The 24,109-nt window shown below is 41.5% G+C and overlaps 1 protein-coding gene across 7 annotated transcripts in view; it reads right to left on the bottom strand.

The window, feature by feature from the left end:
• The window catches only part of Pdss2 (decaprenyl diphosphate synthase subunit 2), a 279,546-nt gene that overhangs the window by 129,288 nt on the left and 126,149 nt on the right, over nucleotides 1-24,109 (bottom strand). For 6 of the 7 annotated variants that reach the window (XR_010048980.1, XM_063253957.1, XM_063253955.1 and 3 more), the window contains exon 3: nucleotides 10,565-10,669. The exons of the other annotated variant lie outside the window; for it this stretch is intronic. Coding sequence is in view for 5 of the 6 variants with exons in the window: in XM_063253957.1 (XP_063110027.1) it covers nucleotides 10,565-10,669 (105 nt within the window). In the remaining variant the exon portion in view is untranslated. The remainder of the gene's footprint in view (nucleotides 1-10,564; nucleotides 10,670-24,109) is intronic. 7 annotated transcript variants of the gene reach the window in all.

Here is a 24,109-nt window from a genome sequence, read left to right on the forward strand (position 1 = left end):
CCCGGCTTCCCTGCCTGTCAGCTACAGCTTGATCGAATTGCGCTGGCTAGTTGTTCCCGCTCACCGCTGCGCCCCAGGGAGTTGCGGAGGAGGCAGCCTACGCGGAAGTCGGTCGCTCCTCCGGGCCACCGTCAGGCTCTGGGATCTGGGTTAGGCCAGCCTAGGGAGTCCGCCAGCAGCGTCACTCAGGCCAGGCACCTTTCACCAATCCCGTCCGAGAGGGAACCGTGCGGCTGCAGTTGCCGCCGCGCCCTGCTCTTACAGGACTGCCCGCGCCCAGAAAATCCTCGGCTGGAGTCAGACTGTGGTAGGGAGTCAGTTCCTCGCTCACCTCGCCTCCAGTCAGCCTTCCTTCCTATCCGTCGCGTTTCCGACTCCGTTCCCGAGCTCGGCGGTTGCGTCTCTCCTTGCTGAGCCGCTGTGGAGGTAGCCGGCCGCCGCGCGGCGGGAAATCCAAACCGCGGTTTCCAATGGCGCGGAGTCGAGCCTCCACACCGAGATTTTTCTGTTCCTGTTTTAGCGCCAGGACTGTATTCCAAGTTGGATTCTCTCGGCCCAGTTCGTTCCTGAGTCAGCAGAGCATATCTCTACTGGTTCGTATCTCCTTAGTCCGCATCATTCCTGGCCTCTGAGCCGAGCCTTTAGAGAGCGTTCAGTAGTTGCTGTTGTCTGTCCGCCATGTTTTCCAGAGTCCGATTATTCCTCATCTTAAATCACAATTTGCAAATCTATGTCAAAGTTATTTCAATCCGTCTAGTATTTGAGAGTGACAATGTGGACTTTAACGTGACACGGACAGACAGGCAGTGACATAGATAATCTGATGGAGGAATTACAGTACAGTAATACCCTTTATCCCGGGGATATGTTCTGAGATTCCCAGAGGAGATATCTGGAAGCAAGGATAATATTACACCCTATAAATACGGTGTATTTTCTGAATTTGAAAATACAAATTCTGACTTTTAAAGTGATGTGCAGTGGATTGAAAACGGATGGGTCAACTTAAATACCAGCTGAACTGTGTCAGCATGGTGCCCACCTGAGGTTTATTTTTGCCAGCATCTAAAGGGAGACCTGGAGAGGAAGAGTGCTGTTCGTTGGTGCTGTTGGTTCTCCTGGAGGAGCTTGCTGAGCTTCTTCCCTGATTAAAAACTTGGTTGTTCTCAGAGGAGCTCGGGACCTTGTCTCTGAGAATGGCTGTGGTTCCCTTTGGGGAGCTCTGCTCCGTACGCCGAGCTTCGCTTCCTGGCTCTGGAGGAGGAGACGTGTGCTGCTCAATCTTTTTTTTTTGTCTTTTACATTTTTATCAGTACCAGGGATCGAACTCACGACCGCCTGCTTGCAAGGCAGGTGCTTACGCCACTGAGCTAAATCCCCAGCCCCTGTGCTGCTCAATCTTGACAAGCTTGTCATTCCGGCTTCCTGATACGAACTCAACTGTTCTCACTCAACTGTTCTCACGTTGGAGGAGCTCAGGACCTCCCTGTCGCTGAGGACGGCTGTGGGACTTTACAGGGGCGCTCTGGTTCTTACGTTGAGCCTGGCTCCCTGGCTCCAGTGCAGAACCCTCAGCTTACTGGCACAGACCTTTCATCCCACCAGCACAGATTTTCTGGCTTCCAGCACTGACCTGTGAGTCTTCCCAGCTTACATCTGTGAAACACACTTCCATGAGTCATGGGCTCCGGGTCTTCCGCTGGACTCCTGCACGTTATTGCCATGGGATCCTGGCCCTTGCCTGGATTCTCTAGGGCTTTAGTGTGCTGACATATTTCTTGCACTTCTTGTATTTAACTCTTTGGGTGACTATTACAAATAATTCTGTAAGTTGTGTCCTGTATGTAATCATTTCCCCTGCAATTGCTGACTCCAACAGTGATGACAGTATTTCCCTTTCAAATACTCCCTCTTCATCCGGAGTAGGTGTCTGTCTCTCTCCTCCACCCTCAAATAAACTGTATGCTTTTGTTTAAAAATAAAAAACAAAACAAAAAATGGGATAAGACACCAAATCACAACCATTAACATCACAGTATCTGTGCAGAATTCTACAGAAAACTGACAACCACAGGAGACATTGTAAAGGAAAAACGTAGCGTGTTCATCTGTAACTCACGCTTAAAGTAGGTCGCTGGGATACACATTTGTATATTCACTTTTAAGAATTAATGTTATGCTGACATTCTGCTTATGTATGCAATAATGCTGGGATTTAGTATTAGCTTTTAAATCAGTTAAATGTTGTTATTTCTTCATTTTGCACCATGAATGAATTGAAATGTATCTCTTTACATGCCGGTAGGCTTAATGTTTTTGTAGCACTATTCTGTTTCTTTTGTTTTTAGAAACAGTTGGGTAATAGGCCATTAAAAACTGAATTTTTATTGTCATTTTCTCTCTAGATCCAATGTAAATTCAGTGTGTACACTACATTTTTCTTTCTAACAAAAGAATTCTTAAATTGGAAGTTATATTTTATTGGTGTATATACTTTACAAGATTTCTGTATAAGTTTTAGACAGAGTTTGCCTCTTCAAACACATAGCTTATCAAATATTGTTTTCTATATCCTGTGAATTATACTCAACATAATTATAGATTACATCCAGTAACAAATCAAATCACAACATCAGGGTTATAGGCTGTAGTGAAAGGGTCCCTGTGCAGTGATACAGGCACTTTGAGGCCGACAGGAGCAGCAGTCTGAGAAGGTCCAGCTCCACCACACACACTAAGTTGTCCCTGAGGGCACTGAGGCCGTGTCTCCCTCGGGAATGTTCACCCCATGCTTGAAGCCAGAAGACACAGGAAAGCAGCAGAAAACCGTCTTTGCGGCTGACCCCATTTCCAATAGATTAGATGCTGGCGTCTACACTGGAATCTTGCCACCTCATGAAAACACAAGGTATAAGGCACAGACAGATAAATCAAACGAAACACAAATTCCTAAGTACTACTTTGATAAAATTCTTTAAAACAAATAATTCCCCACTTAATCGTTATTTAAAACTACTTGTACTTTTGCAGAAATGTAAGTTTAAAATAACCACAGCTTCACGCAGAGACTTATGTTTATTCTCCCTTGATTTATTTCCAAAAAAGCAAGCCAGTATTGACGTGTTCTATGATTAATTCCGTCCATACCCACCACCAATACACGAAGAGGCGAAGTGCCTTAGGTGGCAGCAGTCATACCTGAAAGAGCAGAGCGATGTTGGCGCCAGCAAGGAGTCACTACATGCATCACTACAAATTAGCTGACCAGAAAGAAATCTGTATTACATTGTCTCTTTAGGGATGACACAATACATTTCTGCTTAGTGATCAATGGATATACCTATGAAACTAATGAACTAAAAAGAAAAACAAAGCTAGGTAATTTTAAGAATATTTTAAAAATATTTTTAATCACTTAGACATGAACTTGGAACTATCAACACGTAATTATCCTACAGATCAACTAGATGCTTATTATGAGGAGAGGGAGAAGCAGCTCACTAACAGGGTCTGGATTCTGGAAATAGTTAAAATGGGGTCTTTTCTGCCAGATAGGCAAAAACAAAGCCTGGCTCAGCAGCTTTCTCAAGGTCCATATAAATCTGGGTTTGGGTATCACAAAGGGGTTAAAATACTTGGGAGAACCAAAAGCCTAATGAGACCCCGGCTGCTCGGCTGTCCCTGGCAGGCAGCCCTTGGAGGGAGTACCACATCAACTCGGTTTATCCGATGGACAGCTGATCAACACTAAGCAGACTTGCTCTGGGCAGACCGAGCTGAGCTTCCTGACGTGAATTCCAATGAGAGCCCTCTGCTCTCTGCCAGTGAGCACTGCCACTTTTCACCGGTGCAGCTCCCTGGACATATGGGAATCCCAAGTGATGAGCACATAAAGCTGCCTCTAACTCAAGTGACGGCTCATTTCCCCTAGCTGAAGGCAGACATTAATATCCTGAGGAGATCAGCCCGCCTCTCTGACCCCCATCTACTGAAGCAAAACCACTGTCCTATTTCTTCATTTAATAAGCTTTTAATGAAGAAAGCCAAACCGCCTTCTCTGACTGCAGCACCATCCACATGAAAAGGTTATACAAATACATCAGATTCTGTGTCAGAGTTTTCCAAAATATCTGTCTCCTGCCCCACCAGAGAGTAGCTTCTGTCACTCACCCACCCAGGGAGCTCATTCTTCCCCCTCGGAGCAGGAGATTCAGGGCTCTGCTCTGATAATTACAAGGCTTCACCATGGCATGGCAGGTGGAGGATTAAAGAACTGATTACAAAGAGCACGCTGGTGTTTCCATTTTATTACAAACCCCTTTCCTTCAAGGGTTTGTCATTTCGCTATGAAACTGCTTCAAGCTCAAGTCGACTGGGAGAGCTGGCAGTCCAGCGACAACCCAGACAGTGTACCAGAAAACACTGCCGGGCAAAATCTGAACACCAGCAAGCTAAATATATGTGGGGGGGGTCAGAGCTGGCTGCTATGACCTGAACCTGACATGTCCCCCCAAGTCCCATGGGCTTGAAAGGTGACTGGCTCATGGGCTCACTGTATTCAGCTGGTGGACTGCTCCGCCAGGGCGTTCATGGCTGAATGTGCGGTGAGCAGGTGCAGGCGCCCATCAGAGGGGCTGGTCGCTGGGTGTGACTAGGAAGCATGTCCCTCTCCAGCTCTTCCCTTGCCTCGCTCCACTGCAAGGTGCCAGGACATGAGTCTCTGCCCAAATGCTCCCACCCTGCCTTTCCTGCACTTGCGTCTGCCAACCATGAATCGAGACTTGCAAACTGTAAGTCAAAATGAACCTCCCTGAAGTTGTGGGTGTCAGGTGTTATTTCCCAGAGAAGTACCTAAGACACTGGCATACACTGGCTTTCGTAGAAAAGATGTGTGACAGCAAATGAAGAAGACGAGCAGATTTTTATCTGTAATTTTAGAAACTGGTCAAAACACGACAGAGATCTGAATCATCACTGAAGTTCAGTGCTGGGCTCCGTACTATGGCCAGGGCTCCGTGTATGCCGAACAGCTTCACGAGAGGCTGGGGTCAGGATGTTCTGGCCTTTAGAGGCCAAGCAGTGGTGAGGAGAGATGTGCAGGCGGCGTGCTACGCAGCCACGTTAAGCACTGCAGGAGAGTAATGTCATTCTGCAAACCCTCTCAAAATAAGTAACAGAAGTGGTGATGGACCGAAGAGGGAACCTTAGCAGGCTCCAGTTAGAGCAGAAAATCTCCCAAGACTGGGAGATGCGGGAATAAAAGAGGAAAGATCTGTTTCCGATAAAAAAGAGCATTGAGGTTTTACATGGTAGGCTTTAAATTAGACTGTACTGCTTCCTGAAACCATGGCAAGTATCTAGAGACACAAACAAGCCCTAACTATCCCCCAAAATGTTTTACCACATTTCCTGTACAAAAGTACAGTAACACCCCATCACGTTTAACCACGGACAGGTACTCTGGGTACAGCTTAATGCACAATTCATAACCTATTGTGCCCAGATATTGTGATGTTTTAAAAGCTACAGTTTTTCATTTAACCAGCACCAACTTTAGTTATTAACTGTGTCTTACACATGAAATAAAGGAATCTCAGAGATGCTAATTGATTTGCCCTGGGTCTTCTGATGAGTAAGCTATGGGGCTAGATTTTGATTAAAAGACCTTTTACTGTGTGACATACAATTTACCTGCTATCTATCCAACTCCACTGACTCCTAACATGCAGTTTTCTTTGAATAACAGAATAACTGGTAGCATCTACAGTCTGTCGCTTAAACACACGGGTCCTGTTCTTAAACTGTTTACCCATGGGTTCCCCTGACAGTCTAAGTGAAGCCAGGGGACTATGCTCAGAATAATGCCTTTAAATACATAAGTAAGAGCTTGACAGAAGCCACTTATGTTGAAAATAAAGACGTACTTACTTTCCTACCCACGTTCACTGAGCCCGAGTCCCACCTGGGGATCCCCGTGGGAGTGCTGTGCAGCCGGCCATGTGGGGACAGGGCAGGGATGCAGGATGACGGTCCCCACAGCGGCTTTGGACTGCTCACACAGGCTGTTTTACTCCCTGTCTCCACCACCTGATAAAGAAGGTACGTGGAAACCATGGAAACTTTACATGGAGGTGACTTAAGCTGACAGAGGAGAAGCTACTTGTCCAGCACCAGCGACTACCAGAGCAGGTCTGACCTGTGAATACACGCCCCTCCATCTCACCAACCTGGCAACCAAAATGTTGAGAAAAGAATACGGGTATGCGGAGGCTTCATCTTTGTCTTTTTTTTAAATTCTCTATTAAAAACTTTTAAGACACATATACAATATCCTCCCACTTTGTAAATATTTCCCAAAAGAATCAAGAAAGCATATATAAACAGTATTTCAGGAGGTGGGTGTGGGTTTAAGGCTCACGAGGGGATAAAATTGAGATAAATATACACTGCAGGTTGAAAAAAAAAATCCCAAGGAAATTCGTATGAGGTAAAAGAAAATATGGGGAAAAAATGGGATAGCAAGGGGCTGGGGATTTAGCTCAGTGGCATAAGCACCTGCCTTGCAAGCACGTAGTTGTGAGTTTGATCCCTGATACCGGTTTAAAAAAAAAGGGATAGCACAAAAGGAAGTTACAAAACATGTACAACTTCTATTAAGAAATAGCAGGAAAGTAAGAGAAAGACAAGGTCTAAAAAGAGACACAAACACAAACACGTGCGCGCGCACACACACACACACACACACATCTCCATGCATCCTTGGTGAGATTTGGTGAAGGAACTTGAAATTCATAAGATCTCAATTTTCTCATTCTAGCAAGTGGCCCCTCTCCTACGTGATCTGACTGCAGTAAAGAGGGACTGGTGTACACGCACAGCAAATAGACTGATGAGCAGAAGTATCAAATAAGGCAAAAACAGGAAAATAACACGTCAGAACCCTTTTTGAGTTCTGTACCTAGATTCAAAGTGTGTTTTTAAAAAACAAAACAAAATTGAAGAACAAATCACTTAAACATAAGAATTATTATGTTCAAGGCAGAGAACCACAGCGATCTTTCTACTCAGCCCAGGCTTCTCACTGTTTTTACTATACTAGTTTTTTAGGATAGTAAAGGTAGAAAAAGTTAAAAAAAAAAAAAAAACCAACAGCTGCATACACTGGCATCCCGTGAATACACACACAGAAACAGACACACGAGGCGCGCACACACACACACATGTACATGGTGTATCTGTGTAGGTTTTACACCAGCTTGCAGTGGGTACAGCAATACGATACATTCCTACATTCCCCGACAGGAAACTGCTGGTAACTACATCCAGGGAGGAAATCAGGGCAAGCAGTCACTAGGAAATATTACCCAGGAGAGAGAAACTCTAAACATAAAAACGGAGTTAAGATTTAAGCTCAAGTGACATTCCTAAATATATTTTAAATAATCAGATCTTACAGAACACTCGAGTTACCATGTTGAAATTATTTTGAAGTTACAGAGTGGCTATAAAAATTGGGAGCAGACACTGAGGCTATTTCTTCTTTTTAAAGACAGCTTTAATGAGACATTACCTATATATCATAAATGTCACCTGTCTTTAAGCACATGATTAATTTGAGAATATTTCTGGAGCTGGGCTGAGGACATAGCTCCATCATAGCATGCCTGTCCAGTTTGCATGAGACTGAGGTCTGAGCCCCAGAAATGCAAAAAGAAAAATACTCCATACAGTATTTAGGCAGTTGTGGAATCATCTCTGTGATCTAATTTAAGAGCATCTCTATTACTCTCAAAAAATTAAGTCCATATAAAGTCATTCTCTAGGCTATTTTATTTAATGTTTATATTCCTTTTTGGAATTGTTAGTGAGATTAATTATAAATAGCAAAAATATAAAATAGAAATACCAACATATCTTTACTGAAAAAAATACTATAGTCTGACAAACAGTAAAATGTTCACACAATAGGTATGTTCTTCAAAGTGTTAACAACAGATCTATTAGGTGCCTGAGAATAATGCTTAACTTTTTAAAAACAAACTATCAGATATTTTAAAAATAGATACAATGTATTCAGCACTTCAGGCATCCACATACAACTTTCATGGAAATTACTCTGAAAGCTAAATATGTTTAATCACTAAATTATCTTCTGTCTATATGGTCACACTGCATACACCAAGTAATCCTTCAGATCATTTATTTAGCTGGTTTTTAAATTTATATCCACACAACAACAACAAAATGTTCAAAGAGCTGCCACAATCAAGCAAGAAAAGGAATAATACACACACAATTATGAAAGAAAAAAGTCTGCGAATCACAACTTCCTTTTTTTTGGTAGTGGTGGGGGGAACAGTCTTGCTATGTAGTTCAGGCTGGCTTTGAACTCACTACGTAGCCCATGCAGGCCTCAGATCCACAGGACTCTTTCTGCCTCAGCCTCCTGAGTCCTGGGATTAAGGGTGTGTGCCACCATGCGCAGCTATGAATTACAATTTACACGCTGTAAAAAATTTATATACATTTTTCAAACTGTATCACTGTACTAAATTCTAATATGGACTTAATATGTATCCACTAGGATGAAAAGTCATGAAAGCTTATTTCAAGGAGAGAAGGGTGCTATATGAATTTCTTTTATATAGAAAAGAGGATATAAGATTAAAAGATGAAATTAAAACTCACTTGTAAAAATATACGTATTGAATGATTTACTTAAAAATGTATCATACAAGTCAGGTAAGAACATATTTTTACTGTGCTAAATTAAACGATATAAGGTATACAGAGCTCAGCTGTTTATTATGATAGGCACTAAGTTCAAGTAATGGCTAAGCACTAAAAAGTCAGCACTTACCTAAATTCAGGTGCTGTCCAAGCATGGTGGTGCATACCTAAAATCTCAGCACGAGGAGGCTGAGGCAGGAGGACTGCCCTGAGTTTGAGGCCAGCCTAAGCTACTACTGAGTTTTAAGCCAACATGAAGTATACAGTGAGACCCCCCCCAAAATAAAACAAATATTTGGTAATTATAAGATAGTACAAAAATTTAAAATGTCAATAATAAATGCTTTCTATTGTTTACATGTTGGAAGATAATTTTAAAATTCATTTAAATAAAGTATTAAAATTAATTTCACTTGTTTCCTTTTGAATTTTTAGTATGGTTACTGGAAAATTTTAAACTATACCATACTTCTTTGAACAGAGACATAGTTCTCACTCCTACGGGTCCTACGAGATTCACATCCCTTTATCCTTAATAATGTAGCATGTTTTCCTTTAGAATTTTGCTGTTTTTAACATATGCTTACAAACACAGTGAGCGCTATACATTTTCTCATGAAAATGTGTATTATACATATAGTACCATAACTTGCTTACGTGACTTACTGTAGTTGAGACTATATCACCATATTTTTTTTTTTTTGTCTTTCTCCTTTTTATCGGTACCAGGGTTCAAACTCACGACTGCCTGCTTGCAAGGCAGGCGCTTATGCCGCTGAGCTAAATCCCCAGCCCCTTGTGTCACCATATTTAAACTAATCTTTTTCTTTTCTTTTCTCAGTACTAGGGACTCGCTTCATGGCCTCTGCATGGGCTACATCCCCAGCCCTACTTATTTATTGAGGCAGGGTCTTGCTAGGTTGCTCAGACAGGATTCGAATTTGTGATCCTCCTGCCTGCCTTGGCCTCCCAAAGTGCTGGGATTACAGGCATGTGCCCCCACCTTACTTATGAATTTCTTTTATATAGAAAAGAAGTAGAAGATTAAAAGATGAAATTAAAACTCACTTGTAAAAATATCATATGTATTGAATAATTTACTTAAAAATGTATCATACAAGTCAGGTAAGAACAGCTTACCTCTCTTTCTAATGATGGCTATTCTACACAGGGTGATGAGCCATAATATGCTTCAGAGGCCATTAATACATATTTAGGTTATTTCCCACATTCTACTGTCATAAACAATACTGCCAGGAATACCTCCCACACACATCTTTGTGCATATGTGAGGGTACTTCTTTTGGACACACTACAGAAGTGAAATTACAGGATCTCAAAATATGTCACCTAAATTGTGTCAGACACTAGTAAGTAGATTATTCTATTTCCAATTTTTTTTTTTTGGTACTAGGAATCGAACTCACGATCTCATGCTTGCCAGGCAGGCATTGTGCTGCTGAGCCACATGCCTGGCAATTATTCTATTTTTGAAACAAGAAGATTCTCTCCGTTTGAATGTCTACTTTGTATTCTTTGATACTGTGATTTGAGCAACTATTTCCAAGATGATATTATGTAATCTATTAACAGGTGATTTCTTACTGTTATGTTTTTTTTTTGTAGTTCTGTATTATGTGTAACCTTACACTGCTTTGTTTTGTTTTGTGTTTTTCTCTTTTTCCTCTTAAATAAAAAAAAAAAAAAAAAAAAAAAAAAAAGAAACAAGAAGATTACCTTGTGGTTTGTGTGTAATTTTTCTATGTGCCTCTGACAAAACAAAAATACAAGCTTCATGTCCAGGATTCAGTGAATAAAAACAATTCTAACTTACGCCCTGAAGTCAGCCCTGAAATGGCCCCTGCTGGCGGCTGGGGGTGCCTTCTTGAGAAACCCTCGATGAGGATTCTCTTCTCTGGAAATACTGTCTCCCTTTACCCTGCAGAGATCAGAAGTGAGTAGTCACTGGTGTATCTATTGATCCTCAGTCTCCACCCTGGCTGGGGCTCAAAGCCAAATCCCTGGGCCAATCAAGGGCACTCAGATTCTTTCTCCAGGGTTCTGAAATTCAAGATTCAGAGAGCATTTAAAACTAGTTATTCACATATCATTTTGCATTTCTGTACATGTCAGTTGTACTCTTCTATAAAGGTTTGTCTGTGTTTGACAAAACAAAGTCAGGTAGCACAGAACAACCAAATCCTTTTATTATGCTCAAATTATATTCCAGAATAATGTATGGTGGTCCTTTAGGTACACAGCAAAAATAGACTTATTTGTTTTTGAGCCAGGGTCTCATTATGTAACAAACTGGCCTTGAACTCTTTGTAGTCCAGGCTGTCCTCAAACTCACAGCAATCCTCCTGCCTCAGCCTCCTGCGAATTGGGATTACAGGTGTGTGGCATCACACCTGGCCCAAAATACATCATTATATAAGGACTTTTAAAAAAAGAACTATTACACTAGGTATGTGACACTTAAAAGTAAATAAACATTGGTTACACACTATTAAAATAGTCAAAGATGACAAAAAAAGTTTTATAATCAAATTAGTGATGTCTTTTTCTGCATAATAAACAAGAAAAGACTCCTGTTCACCTTGAAAACGTAGCAAGTCTACAAAGAAACTTCCATTTGCCAATTTTGCTTCAAATTCCCAATAGTTACAAAACATTAATACCTTATTTTAATTAAACATTTATATTTTAATTAAAACATTAATACCTTATTTTATAAAGACCGCTAAGTCCACCCTATTTTCGGTGGCAGCTTCTTCTCAACAGCTGTATTTCTCTTTTCCTGTGTCTGACCATGATTTCTGGCTGTGACATTTTGGATCCACAGTGCTTACCATATCCTGGTGACATAGCTTGTTAGATGTGCACACATTTTGAGAACATACATGCTTAATAGATAAACTATTAGAATGCACTTCTGTACTCAGAAGATGCCCAAACGTGCCCTGGGTAAGTGCCTGTGACGTGCTTGGTGAGGCTGTAACATCACAGACCCAGCAGAGGCCTCATCTCTGACGCTTAAACAACCGTAAGGACACAAAATTATACACAGAAACAAAGGCATCGGAAAAGGTTCCTCGTTCTCCTAGAACACACATGAACTTCACAAGGGTTATAAAAGTACCCATTCAGTTAGCAAGTATTCTACTCATATTTTAAATGAAAATACCAGGTATAGATGCTTACAAAGTCTGGATTCAGAGTTCCATGAAGAAACCGAAGCTCACCCAGCACACTTCCGACACACAGATGCAAGCGTCTACTCCATGAGGCTTCTTCTGTAAACAGGCAAGTGGGACTGTGCTCATCCGATCAATGCCTGTAGTTTTCCAGGTAATCTGACCTCTTCTCACTTCTTGTGGGTTTTATATTGCATTTCATGCTTTTATGTATGTCCACATCTAATCACCTTGGCACTGTCTTTCCTATTCACTATTTCAGTTAACTTTCGTGTCCACAGTATGATTTCTTTAAAGAAAAGCAGTTTCCTCTCATGAATCTGCATTCTTAAGACTTTCCTCCAAGCAAGCCCACTCATTTATTTATTTACATTTATTTTTTGTCTTTTTGAGACGGTTTTGCTATGCAGTTCACGCTGGTTTTAAACTGCCTTCAATGATCTTCCTGCCTCAGCCTCCCAAGTGCTGGAATTACAGGTGTGCGCCACCATGCCCAGCTAAGCCCACTTACTTAAAGTATAATCAGAATTTCAGTGCTCTTGGAAGACAAGAGAACTGCAACTTTTGAGATCAGTCTGTGCAATTTCTCAGTAACAAAGAAACAGCTTTGCAGCCCTGCTTCAGTGCACTCTGGGTTGAATCCCTCCTCCCTCCCCCAATCCCAGCTTATAGTAATTATCCTGAAGATAACTGATGACTCCTCTCTTTACAAGTATGTCTGACTTAAGCCTTAAAAACAAGACCATAAGGATTAAGACAAGCCTCAAGGATTTGAGTTATAAAAGCCACCAACTGCTCCTTTCACAAACCAATTTGGAAGTCAAAAGTCAGAATAACATAAAGAGAAGAGAGCAAGCCTCATTTAAGGAGCGCTCAGTGCGGATTGCTGTATTACCATTTACACCCTCGTCTGCAGTTTCGGAGGCCAGCGGGGAGCATTTTCAGATGTTTGGGTTTCTGTTTATTTTTATTCTAATATAATACAATCTAAAATATATATAAAATAATATAATACAATCTAAAGTAATAAAATCTAAAATATATACATAATATCATGACCACGTGAAATTGCTGATTTAGGGAGAACACACACTTCTACTATGTGTCAGATTCTAGAAATACAAAGAATCAAATGAATCGTTTTGCACTATCAAACCGTATATATCAAGTATGAGCCTGTTTCCTTCTTTTAAAGTAGTTTAGAATATGGTTTGGGCAGTCAGGGTTCAAAGTTTAGCTAACGATACAATGACATAAAAAAGATTTAGCAAGAAAACTACAGAATATATGAGTATAAAATGTAACTACTGTAGGAGTAGACGATGACAGTGCCTAAGGATTTGGGTCACATAAGCAGGTCCCGCAGGGAGGGAGCCAGGAGAGCTGGGTCTTCTGCGATGGGGGGCGCTAGGGTCACTGATGTGGGTGCTGCCTACACGTGGCGTGGCTGCAGCTCGGGGGAATCCAGGTGAGCAGCAGTTGCTGGTCCCATCAGGACTCACTGCCCCCGCCAGACAGTCGCAGCTGTCACGGAGCAGCCTGAGAGCGGCTGCAGCCAGCAGCCTGAAACTGAAATATGGGGGGACCACAGGCTTAGGACAAAGGCTTGGGTGTCTTCTCAGATAGGGCTTGCGAGGAAAAGAAATGAGAACAAAAGAACAGAAAAGCACAGGGACATCGTTTACTGTCTGGCCACAGCTACAAATGACTAGGACACATTAAAGAGAACAAAATGATTGAGTTAATACTATTTGCCAAAAAGTCATTTCCATGCAGAGACAAAAGAAAATTAACATCCTTATTTTATCTTTCGCTTAAGTAAGGTTACCTAAACTAAAGAAATGTGAGCTGACAGTCGGGCCTTAGATACACAGAAGAATACGCACTGCCAGTTAATTATCAGAATGTCAAGTCATTATGCCACCTAATTTCAGCAGCACACTTTCATCTGGGCACAAGTATGCCACTCTGGTCCAAAACAGAGGGCTGCGTATTAATCAGAGTGGCTTGCACAGTTAGCACAGTTTGGGAAGAAAAATCAATGAAGCTAACTTAGCTCTTTGTCTTTGTTCTCATTCTGAAGACAGGCATGCGCACAGACTGTAGGAAAGGAGGCTACAGACACACTGGCAAGCCTACTTCACCTCAACAAATAAACGTGTTCTGTCCAGCTTCGCTTGACTGTAGGTTTAAGTAATAATTTAGACGGCTCCTAATTAAACTGTCCCTCTATCGTACAGCTCTTGCCCTGTCATACGCGTCTCTCCTAGAAAATACTGAGCTAGGAATCCTGACAGCAGAGATCTGGGGAAGCCACAGGGCCCCTGTCCTGGGAAGGGACAGCTGCTGACCGGTTCCTCGAGTGGCTAAGGGCAGGTGGTTGTCAGGTGGGATCTCTAACGATACAAGCAATTCAATTTCTCTGTGTTTCCACAGAATTCTCACCTGATTATTCTTATATGATTAATGACATATCAAACTGTTATATAGTGCTTCCTATAGCCGGATATGATAGTAAGTGGTCAACTGTAAGCATTCCTTCAAACATTTGATTTAAATCCTAAAGTAAGAACTCGGGGATAACCTGCTATGCTAGACTGCCTGGTCCCCCGTAAAAAACCAGACTTGGGAGGTAGCTTACCAGAGACTTCACACAACGCTGGAAGCTAAGAGCCCATGTTCAAGGTGCCAGAAAACTCGTTTTCTGGTGAGGGCTTTCTGCCTGGTTTACAGACGATCCAAGTCCCACCGCATAGATAGGTCCTATGTCCAAACAGCTCATGAATGCCATTAATTTCATGATTCTGGTTGTGAACTGAATCAAATTTTCCTGTAAGGTTCAATGTAAATAAGGTTAACCATTCTGAGCCATATGCATTTTTTAATCACAGAACTGTGAAACAAAGTACAGTGCAGTCAGAATGAAGAGAGAACCCTGGCCTGCCTGGTCACTTTGTCACCGCTCTGCACCTTCTTTTTTTTTTGGTCTTTTTCTTTTTTTATCGGAACCGGGGATTGAACTCACGACCACACACTTGCAAGGCAGGCACTTTGTGGCTGAGCTAAATCCCCAGCTCCCCACTCTGTACCTTCTTTGGAGCCATGAAAAATACTAGATGTGCTAAAGGACGCAAGGAAGCTTCACAGCAAGTGTCCACAGGTCTGTCTGTGGTCATCATCGCAACCTGCGGAAGCCGCAGCCTCATGGCAGAGCGGGGAGGACGGCAAGCCATGTTCCTCAGGATGCAGAGTTCTGGAAGGGAGGCAAAATTTTGCCTACTGCTTCTGTTCTGAACCGAACTGTTTGTGAACAGGGTATTACTGTACTCATAAGGAGTTAGAGCTTCCAAATACAAATTTTGAGGGATACAACCCAGTCCATAGCAACTATCTGGAAAAATCTGTATATGGTTTTTACTGTTTGATAATATAGCAAGTCAAAAGAAATTATGTTAAACCTCAGCCCATTCTAAGAAACATCTAAAATTCAAGCACATTTAACAAAACAGGCATATTTTGATGTGTACGCTGTTTCTTTTTCCTCCTGAAGCACAATTTTGATAGGATCTGGAGTAAAAAATTAACACAATACAGTGCAGTCCTTGGGGGGAGTTTGGAATCTCACACATAAAAGCAGGTAATATAAATAAAATATGGCACATATGCTGCAATTATTAGTATGGAGAAGAGAGAGACCAGTTTAGGCTTTAGATCTATTACAAACTGGCTAGAGCTCTTGGCTCAATTATTTAACATCTCCAAGATGCTACTGTATTTTACTGTCCATACAAAGGGGCCATCATGACTGACCTTGCAGGAGTACCGTGAGACATAAACGTGATAACATGTGAGGTGTTTTCAGCACAATGCCCTGGTGCAGGTCTGTGCTCAGTACTCGGTAGCTATTACTACTATCATGCCTAATGTTTGCAGACTTATGCGCGATGTGCTAGGGGAGCCCGGAAAAGGGTACATGGATCAGACTCTGGGTGGGGGAAGGTGTCCTGCAGAGACCACAGCTATCTCTTAAGGGATAGATAAGGGCCACTGGCATGAAGGAAAGGCGAGAGCGCTGCCCCACGCAGAGGCAGTAACACAGTGGACACAGGGCTCTGAAGTACTTAGCACTGACCACACCAAGTCTAGGGTAGGGCAGTTATGAATCAGCTCCCCCTTGCCCTGGCACCCGGCAGCACAGGCCCTCCTTCCTCAAAGGTCTACCAACTATTCTCCCAGAAATTCTTGCATACCTTTGACAGCTATGTTAGAGTTGTCTCTTAGGACAATTCACCCCACTGAGGAAGGCAGGTGGGTTTCTCTGGAACCCTACAACTGTGTTCTTAGAACATGGGAAGGTGGGATAGTCAGAAGGGAGCCCTGCAGAGATAGAAGCTGTGGCTTAAAGGATGAGCTCCAGAGTTACAAGTGCACGGGTTCACGTTTCAGCCCCGCGGTTCCCACACTCGGGCAAGTTACTTCCCCGATAGTGCCCAGCGGTCCCTATCTGTTAAACGCCTACCTCTTAGTGGGGGTGTGAGGATTCAGCGAGTTAATCCATGCAAGAGAAGCAGAAGAGGGCCGGGCTGCTAGTAAGCTTTAGTAATTGTTACCTACAAGAACCGCTTCATGGACAGGAGGTCTTTGAAAAAATAGAGAGTACGCTAGGTTAGAAATACGGTCAGAGAAGGAGGGAGAATGAAAGGCAAACAGAAGAAAATTAACACGATTACCTGCCAGACATCTATGTACTGCATAAAGCGCGTCATATCCGGGCTTTTAAACACTGATCTTGACCACAGCTCTGCCAGAGATCCGGTGCTCAGAGAGACAGGAATCTGGAGCAGAATCAGGGCTCAAAACTACGAGTGGATGAGCAGAGTCCTGCCCTCCCCAAAATACTTCCCATCTCCCTGAGCCTCCACTTTCTTAGCTTGAAAACCACATCTGACTTCTAAGAAGAAACCTGAGTTACCTAATATTTCACGATTTTCTAGGAATATAAATACGTATCCATGTTCTAGTTTTATATGTTATGCTAAGGATTCCACCTCATCAAAATTATAAATTCTAGTACATAAACCAAGAGTATACTCACTTTTCCAGGAGTGCAGGAATACATTACAGTTATATACCAGGCAACAGAAACATTCTTAGGCTTCTGTTTTCAGAAATTATAAATTGACTAGGTCCAAATTTGTTTTATAACATGTGGCAGGGTCCAAGTACTATATAAGATACTCCGTGTACCTTTAATATGCTTGTGATTCATATTTCATAGTAATTAGTTTGTCAGGTATCTTTAGTTCTCTTATTAAAGGACATAAGATTCTTAAAATGAGAATAGAAAAATACAGTTAAAGAAAACTACGAGAAAGATTAATAATAAGAGACAGTCGAGACCAGCTTTTTTAAAGCCTTAACTTTAGCTCAGTTGAGACACAGAAACAAGTCCTATGGATCTCACACATGAAGGAGCTTTTCATGTTGCTTCTTCTTTGCAAAGAGATGCCTCCTCCTCTCCTCTTCTCACACATACACAAACAGACACATGTGTACACACACAAATACGCACACAAACCTTGTCATGTGTTGCCCTCTATACCAATAAAAGACCATCAATCCCTAGGAGAAGCTTCAAATTCTGTAAGACAAGAAGCTAGGGAGAAAGGGGGTAAGACAGCAGACAATCTTTTAGAGAGACTATACATAAAAATACATATCCTTTTTTAAACCTAAAAATATAATTTTTCCTGTAATTACAGTTTCTCATATATCCATTAATAGGTTCCAGCGATGCAAGGCATATTTATCAGAGGCAGTACGTCAGATAGGAGTTGACAATTACAGTCTCTATCAATACATATTATGCCAGACGGTAATGAGCCATCCACAAAGGGCTAGCCATCCAAAATAATCATGCCGCTTTCCAGAGAAATGTCGAAGAGGTTATGGTTTATTACACAGTGCTCATTAGATATACAGTGGCAGCATTAGTAATTTTTCCTTCTTTTGCGTCTCATTTAAGGATCTGCCCCCACAAGCACAGTCAAATTAGTACACAAGGTTAAAACCATTATGCCCAGAAAAAAAATTAAGTTGCATTTTATGTTACAGTAATGGTAGATCAAAGGTCTTGGGAATCCATTATTTGAGAACCCATTATCTAACACAGCATATTAACAAAGGGGATAAGAAAGGCAGTGCCCTGCCAGCGTAGCTTTGACAGGCACAAAGGCACATATTTTGAAATAAGCAAACACCACATTACTTAATTAAATACCCCTAAAAAACTATTTTAAAAATAACACTAAGGTTGTGACACCAACTGACAAAAGTCACAAAATTAAAGTTAATGATGAGCCACCAACCTATACTTTGAAATGCCTCGTTTACATAAACTTATTTTTATACTGCCTTTGTGCACAATTTGGTTATAAATTCACTGATTGAAAAGAAATAAATATTTATTTTCTTAAAAAGACAACCTGGTTTCTCACCTTTGTGACAAACCTACATTTATTAATATTTAATAAATTGTAATTTGCAGATATAACAAGTCAAGAAGGCGGCGGAATAAGTTACAAATGCTACAACGAATACTGCTAAATACTAAATGCTTATTGGGTTCAACAAGACAAACAATTATAACAAAGAAATCTTGTGAAGAGATTTCTGAAGTTCAATGGGACCACTTTAATAAAGTTAAAATTTATTAGCATTAGAAGGACAACATTCCAAGGACACTTCCTGGGTCTTATTAACAGACTAAGATTGCAGTGACTCTTCAAGGCTCTCTTGCTTTCATTCATGAACAATTACTGAGTTTGAGTCCCATGAAGACCCTCCGATAGGCTCTGAGCATTCACTGGGAGCGGCCAGGGGCAACAGCTCTGTGCTCTGGGAGCCCACGGTGATACCCGGAAAGGACTGGGCAGGAACCAGGGTACAGCAAGGAAGCACAGTGACACCTCCAGTGGGACCCAGAGAAGAATCCTACCCCGTGAAAACCACGGGAGAAATACACAGGAGGGAGGAGAGGCAGAAACAGTCAGCTGAAAAGGGATCCTTAACCCCAGATTATCAGAACATACAATTGTAAGGGATTTCTTGGAAAAGTTTATCCAAGTGAGAAGGAAACACATTAAAATTGGACTTGATAGGCATTATGAAATAATGTCAACAAGGAAACTCTAAGAGTTCAGATCATACTTTAATCTTTTGAAAAGGTATATTAAGGAGACCATTTTCTGGTCAGATCTACACATGGTCAATCACATTTCAGAGTGCATGAATGTATCATCCATTTAATGGTTATTTTAATTACCATTGAATAATTTGCCATGACTAAGATTTGAATTTTGATGGTTCCCTCTCTTAATCTTTACCCTGGGAAATGAGGTAAGGATTTTTATTCCTTTCCCTTTCAACTGACAGAAGTGTTAGCTGTATATAGCAGAAACTATTTAATTTTTCTACTATGCTAATATGTCTAACACGTCTATCTTCAAAACACCTGTTGCACTTTTAAAGGACAGAGTCATATTGGTTTAATTTTTTGGATACAGTATGCGGTATAATCCAGGTGAAATAAAATAAGATGCAAAGGGCTTTTACAAACAGTATAAATGGACTGGGGATACAGTTCAGTGGTACAGCGCCTGCCTGGTTAATGCAAGGTCTTGAGTTTGATTTCTGGTGTATATATATCTCCCCCAGTATAGCTAACTTATGATGGCTTGATTGAGGTCATTTTGACTCTACCATGGTCAAAAGATACACAGTAGAATTCAGATTTTGAATTTCAGTTTTTGAGCAGGAGACAAGGTTTTACTGTTTTTAAGTGGTTCTGAATTAGTAACGATTATCATTTCTATAGCATACACAACCAAAGTAAACCCTTTTTGTTTATTGATACTGTCTAGATCAATGGGTTTCCAGTTTGGGCTGCGAAGAACTTTACAGAGTTTTCAGAGTAAATGAATTCTCCACACAGATGAGTTGTTCCCCCTTTACAAAACAGCTAAGAAAAGCCATTCTCTTTTGGAAAAAAGTAAATCTACAAATAAAACTTTCTTGACCTGGTAAGATGAAAAGGCGGTTACCTAATGGTCATCAGATGCTCAGGCAGGTAATCACACCACATAATACAGCAGAGAAGGAGCTGTCACTTACACTAAGTGCCTGGTAACAGACTGCCTTGCGAGGTGGGCAGGAGGAGGCCTGCTGTCAGGGAAGGGAAGTGACCGTGAGAGCCTGCAGGGCTCACTTCTGCCCCTCGCCAGGCCACCTTCCCTCCTGACCACCAGCCCTCCCTTGCGAGGAAGCGGCCTCCACGAAGTGCAAGAGCCGGCCAGAAGGGGTCAGTGGAGAGCAGCGCTCCGCAGCGTCCTCCGGCCAGCACGGGGAAGAAAACGCGGTCAGACCCAGCCTTCTACCCTGATGCAATCTGAGATGACTGTAAAGTCGTTGGAGGGTTAAACTTAAAGAAAACTGAAGGAGGAAAATGCTCTTGTGTATCTGTTAAGGATACATTTTTGCTACAGAAAACTCTTTGAAGTGGACAATGACAATAAAAACAATAGTCCTTTGACACTGACATAAAAATTCTTAGTTTCCCTGAAAAGTAATTATTTATTTCTCAAAAACATATAAAGAGTTGTCAGTGCACAAAAGTTCCCACATAAATGCACTCAATAAATCGGGCGTGGGGGTGCACACCTGTACTCCCAGCACCTGGGAGGCTGAGGCAGGAGGCTCACCATGAGTTTGAAGCCAGCTTGGGACACAGTGAGTTCAAGGCCTCCCTGAACTGCATAGTGGGTCTCAGGAGACCAAAATAACTTGACCAAGTGCTACAAATTCCCAGATTTTCTAAATTAATTATAAAACAAATAAGAGAACAAAAATTTAAACACTTTTGAAATGTTGTAAAAGTTGAAATACAAACTTTTTCTTCTCTTACCTTCAGGAAAGTATATACAAACTAGATCTCGCACACCAGCACCACACAGGAAGTTAAAATTAGGAGGAAAAAGACTAAAAATACTAGCTGTTGAAGCCCAGGGTAGGTATGGCATCTAAAAGCCAGTTTAACTTACTTTTCCACCAAAGTCTGATGGAAGGTGCACATACTCACTGAAGCAGTGTACCAGGTAGGGAGGAACAGCGATCACATAGTTAATACGTGGCTTTCAGGGCTTTATAAACCTAGTAAGAGAATCCATACAGTTAGAAAATGCTAAGGACAGGTTTGAAATGGGAGGACATAGTCAGCAGTCCACAGAGAATTCCAAGTTACCTCGGCTACCATCTAATTGTTCCTGAGGAGGATTAACTTTCAGCCAAAGTACTTTGGAAACTTACCAGTGGCTTATAGACTCCAATATGTCAGAAACACAAGCAGGTTTTACAGTGTTGAAGCCATAAATTAAACTGAACCCTAACCATTTAGTCCTGGTCCATTTTATCTCCCTGACATTTCTGATTTTCAGCTTACTGTCTGTTGTGGTGGTGGTGGTGGTGATCAAACACAAAAGCGTGTTACACAAGTGCTCTACCACTGAGCCACCCCAGCCACAGCTTACTGTTTTTGTGAAATTAAAATTGTGCTGGCCTAATCCACAGAGAGAAAAAGTCCGTTTCTATTTTCTAAAGTTTCAAATTGAATGATATAAAATCAAACATAGAAATAGATTTTAAGTGCACAGTATCTGTCTTCTGTTGCCAGAAAACAAGTAACAAAGGGGAGTTAAATAACTTCGCAGTCACATTTTCTCACTCTCCTTCCCTGGGAACACAGGCATTTGCATGGCATAGTAAGTTGTAAATTATAAACATTTTTGCATAGCCTGCCGCAGTGGAAATTTCTACTATACTGCGTAGTCCTCAAGAGATTAACTACAGCTTTAGAAAGAAGGGGAGGAAAGCTGCTTTGTGCCTCAGGTTGTTTGTATGTGCAACCTCTAAGAATTTGTCACATCCTTACTTGCAATGAGTATGTAAGTAATTATGGTACTTGCTGCATAATCATCCAAGTATTGCCTTGGAATCATGTCTCCAATGAGTACGAATGTAACAGTTTTTAACCAAAATCTGTAACAATGAGCATTTCAGTACTAGTGACAAATGACATATACATACTTAAGTCTTTGTAAGGACAGTCCACTAAAAAGATTATCTGCTTAGGGCAGAAGCGCACTTACAAAAATTGTTCCTGTATCAAAGAAAATGCACAGGTATCAGTAATTGTACAACAGATCAAGAATCAATTAGTGAAAGGAAATGTACAGTAAAAGAAACATGACCTATGAACATAAAAGGCTTAACTTTAATTTTATAGAGCCTGACCATGATCCACGTTCAATCCCATAAGGAAACTGTGTCTCAATAAATCAACAATGGTAAGTAAATAGAACTCTATCTCAGCTCCCCTCCCTGAAGCAGCTGTGGTGTGGCAGGCTGTGGCCCTTCGGGGGGGGGGGGGACCACCAGCGGCTCCTGAGATACACGCCATGATGGAACTTGGGACTCTGGGAAACCAAGCAACCAGCCTGCCTCCCTGCTAAGCAGTAGTGAGCCTTCTGGTGCGCAGGCTGAGAGTCAAACATCCCACTTCCCCTACCCCCCTTTTTCTGTCCCCCCGTTAGCAAATGGGAACCAGAGATCAGAGCATCTCTTGGGAGGCTGACCATAGCAAATAAGAGGGACTTTCTTCTACCATCTCTTTCAAGGCAAATATTTTTATTATTGTTTTGCTTTATTCTGATCAATGGCACTGCTCTATTCAATATTCTGTTTTGATAAGTTCTATTCTGTTCTGTACTTCATTTTATTTTGCTATATATGACTTAAAGAATAACTAATATGATGATAATGAGGTATACTGTGATACCTATTACTGTTATCCCGGTAATCTACTGTGAAGTTCTGTACCAATTTCACTACACTGTCTCAGTTGGCTTTATTCTGTCTTGTTCTGTTGTATTTTACTACCTTCAAAATAAAAAAAAAAAATTTTTCAGAAAAAAATCAACAATAATGCTTAGAGCACTAAAGTGTCCATCACAGTCCTGGGGCATTGGAGACCAAAGAAAAAGTCTGTAAGTTGGTTTCTACCCACAGATTTTTAGATGAGTACAGCTCAGAGTGACTGAGATACTTGGCTATGGTCAAATGACTAATTAGCTACAGACCTGGGAGAAGAGCCTACACTGCTGGCCTTTACCTATGCCTTTATTACAGTGTACTGCTTACACTGGTGTCATGGTTTATGTGTGTGTCCCCCAGGCCTCAGGAGCTTGTATTGTATATTTGTGATGGTTCATTGTCTAGTGCTTGGATTGATGGTGTCAGTGCTCCACCCACATGGGGTGGAGCCAGGATGTGATGTAATGGCAGGAAGAAGGTGTGTTTTTCTCTTTGCTGGTCTGAGCTTGCTGTTGACGGCTGCCATGAACTGCGGTCCAGCCATGCCCACCTGCCTTGGAGCCAACTGAGTGTGGACTGAAACCTCCAAAAACTGTAAGAAATAAACCTTTCCTTTCCCAACTTGGGCATCAGGTATTTTGTCTCAGCGACGAGCATAAAGTAACTAAGACAACTGGGGTATCCTGAGTTTGGGTTTAAAGGATCAGATTAAGTTGTGAAGCTATTAAGCAGACTCTGCCTTTAAAACAATAATTTTTTTTTTTTTTAAATATGGGCTTGTTATGCTGTTCAGGATGGCCCTGAACTTGCAATTCTCTATCTCAGCCTCCCAGATGGAATTATGGGTAAGAGCCATGTTAAATATTGCTAAGTGACTGTGGTCCGAATATCAAGAATTACGCACTGTTTAAAATGTAGAATTAGATACTGAGCACTGCCTCTGCCTTTGGCCTCTTATTGCTGATCATACAGCTCTGCCTTAAGACAGAGACTTTTTAAAAATGTTAACCATTAAGACAATTCACACAGCTTGGTTTTTGCTGTACTACAGTGAAGCAGGCTAATCTATATCAGATTATTTATATACAGTACACTCAGCTGAGCAGATCAGTAGCTTAGCCCACCTACTTTTTGTAGTTAATTACACTTGTTGTGGAAGAGGCTGATCTTATTTTGTGTTTTCCCGAAAGCTCTGGTGAGGAATGACTGTGATCTACAGCACGTGGAACACACAGAGCCTTGCTCTCGCTCAACAT

The sequence above is a fragment of the Cavia porcellus genome, unplaced genomic scaffold (assembly GCF_034190915.1).
Source record: "Cavia porcellus strain 051 isolate PalLab524CR breed Dunkin Hartley unplaced genomic scaffold, mCavPor4.1 scaffold_7, whole genome shotgun sequence".
NCBI classification, from domain to species: Eukaryota; Metazoa; Chordata; class Mammalia; order Rodentia; family Caviidae; genus Cavia; species Cavia porcellus.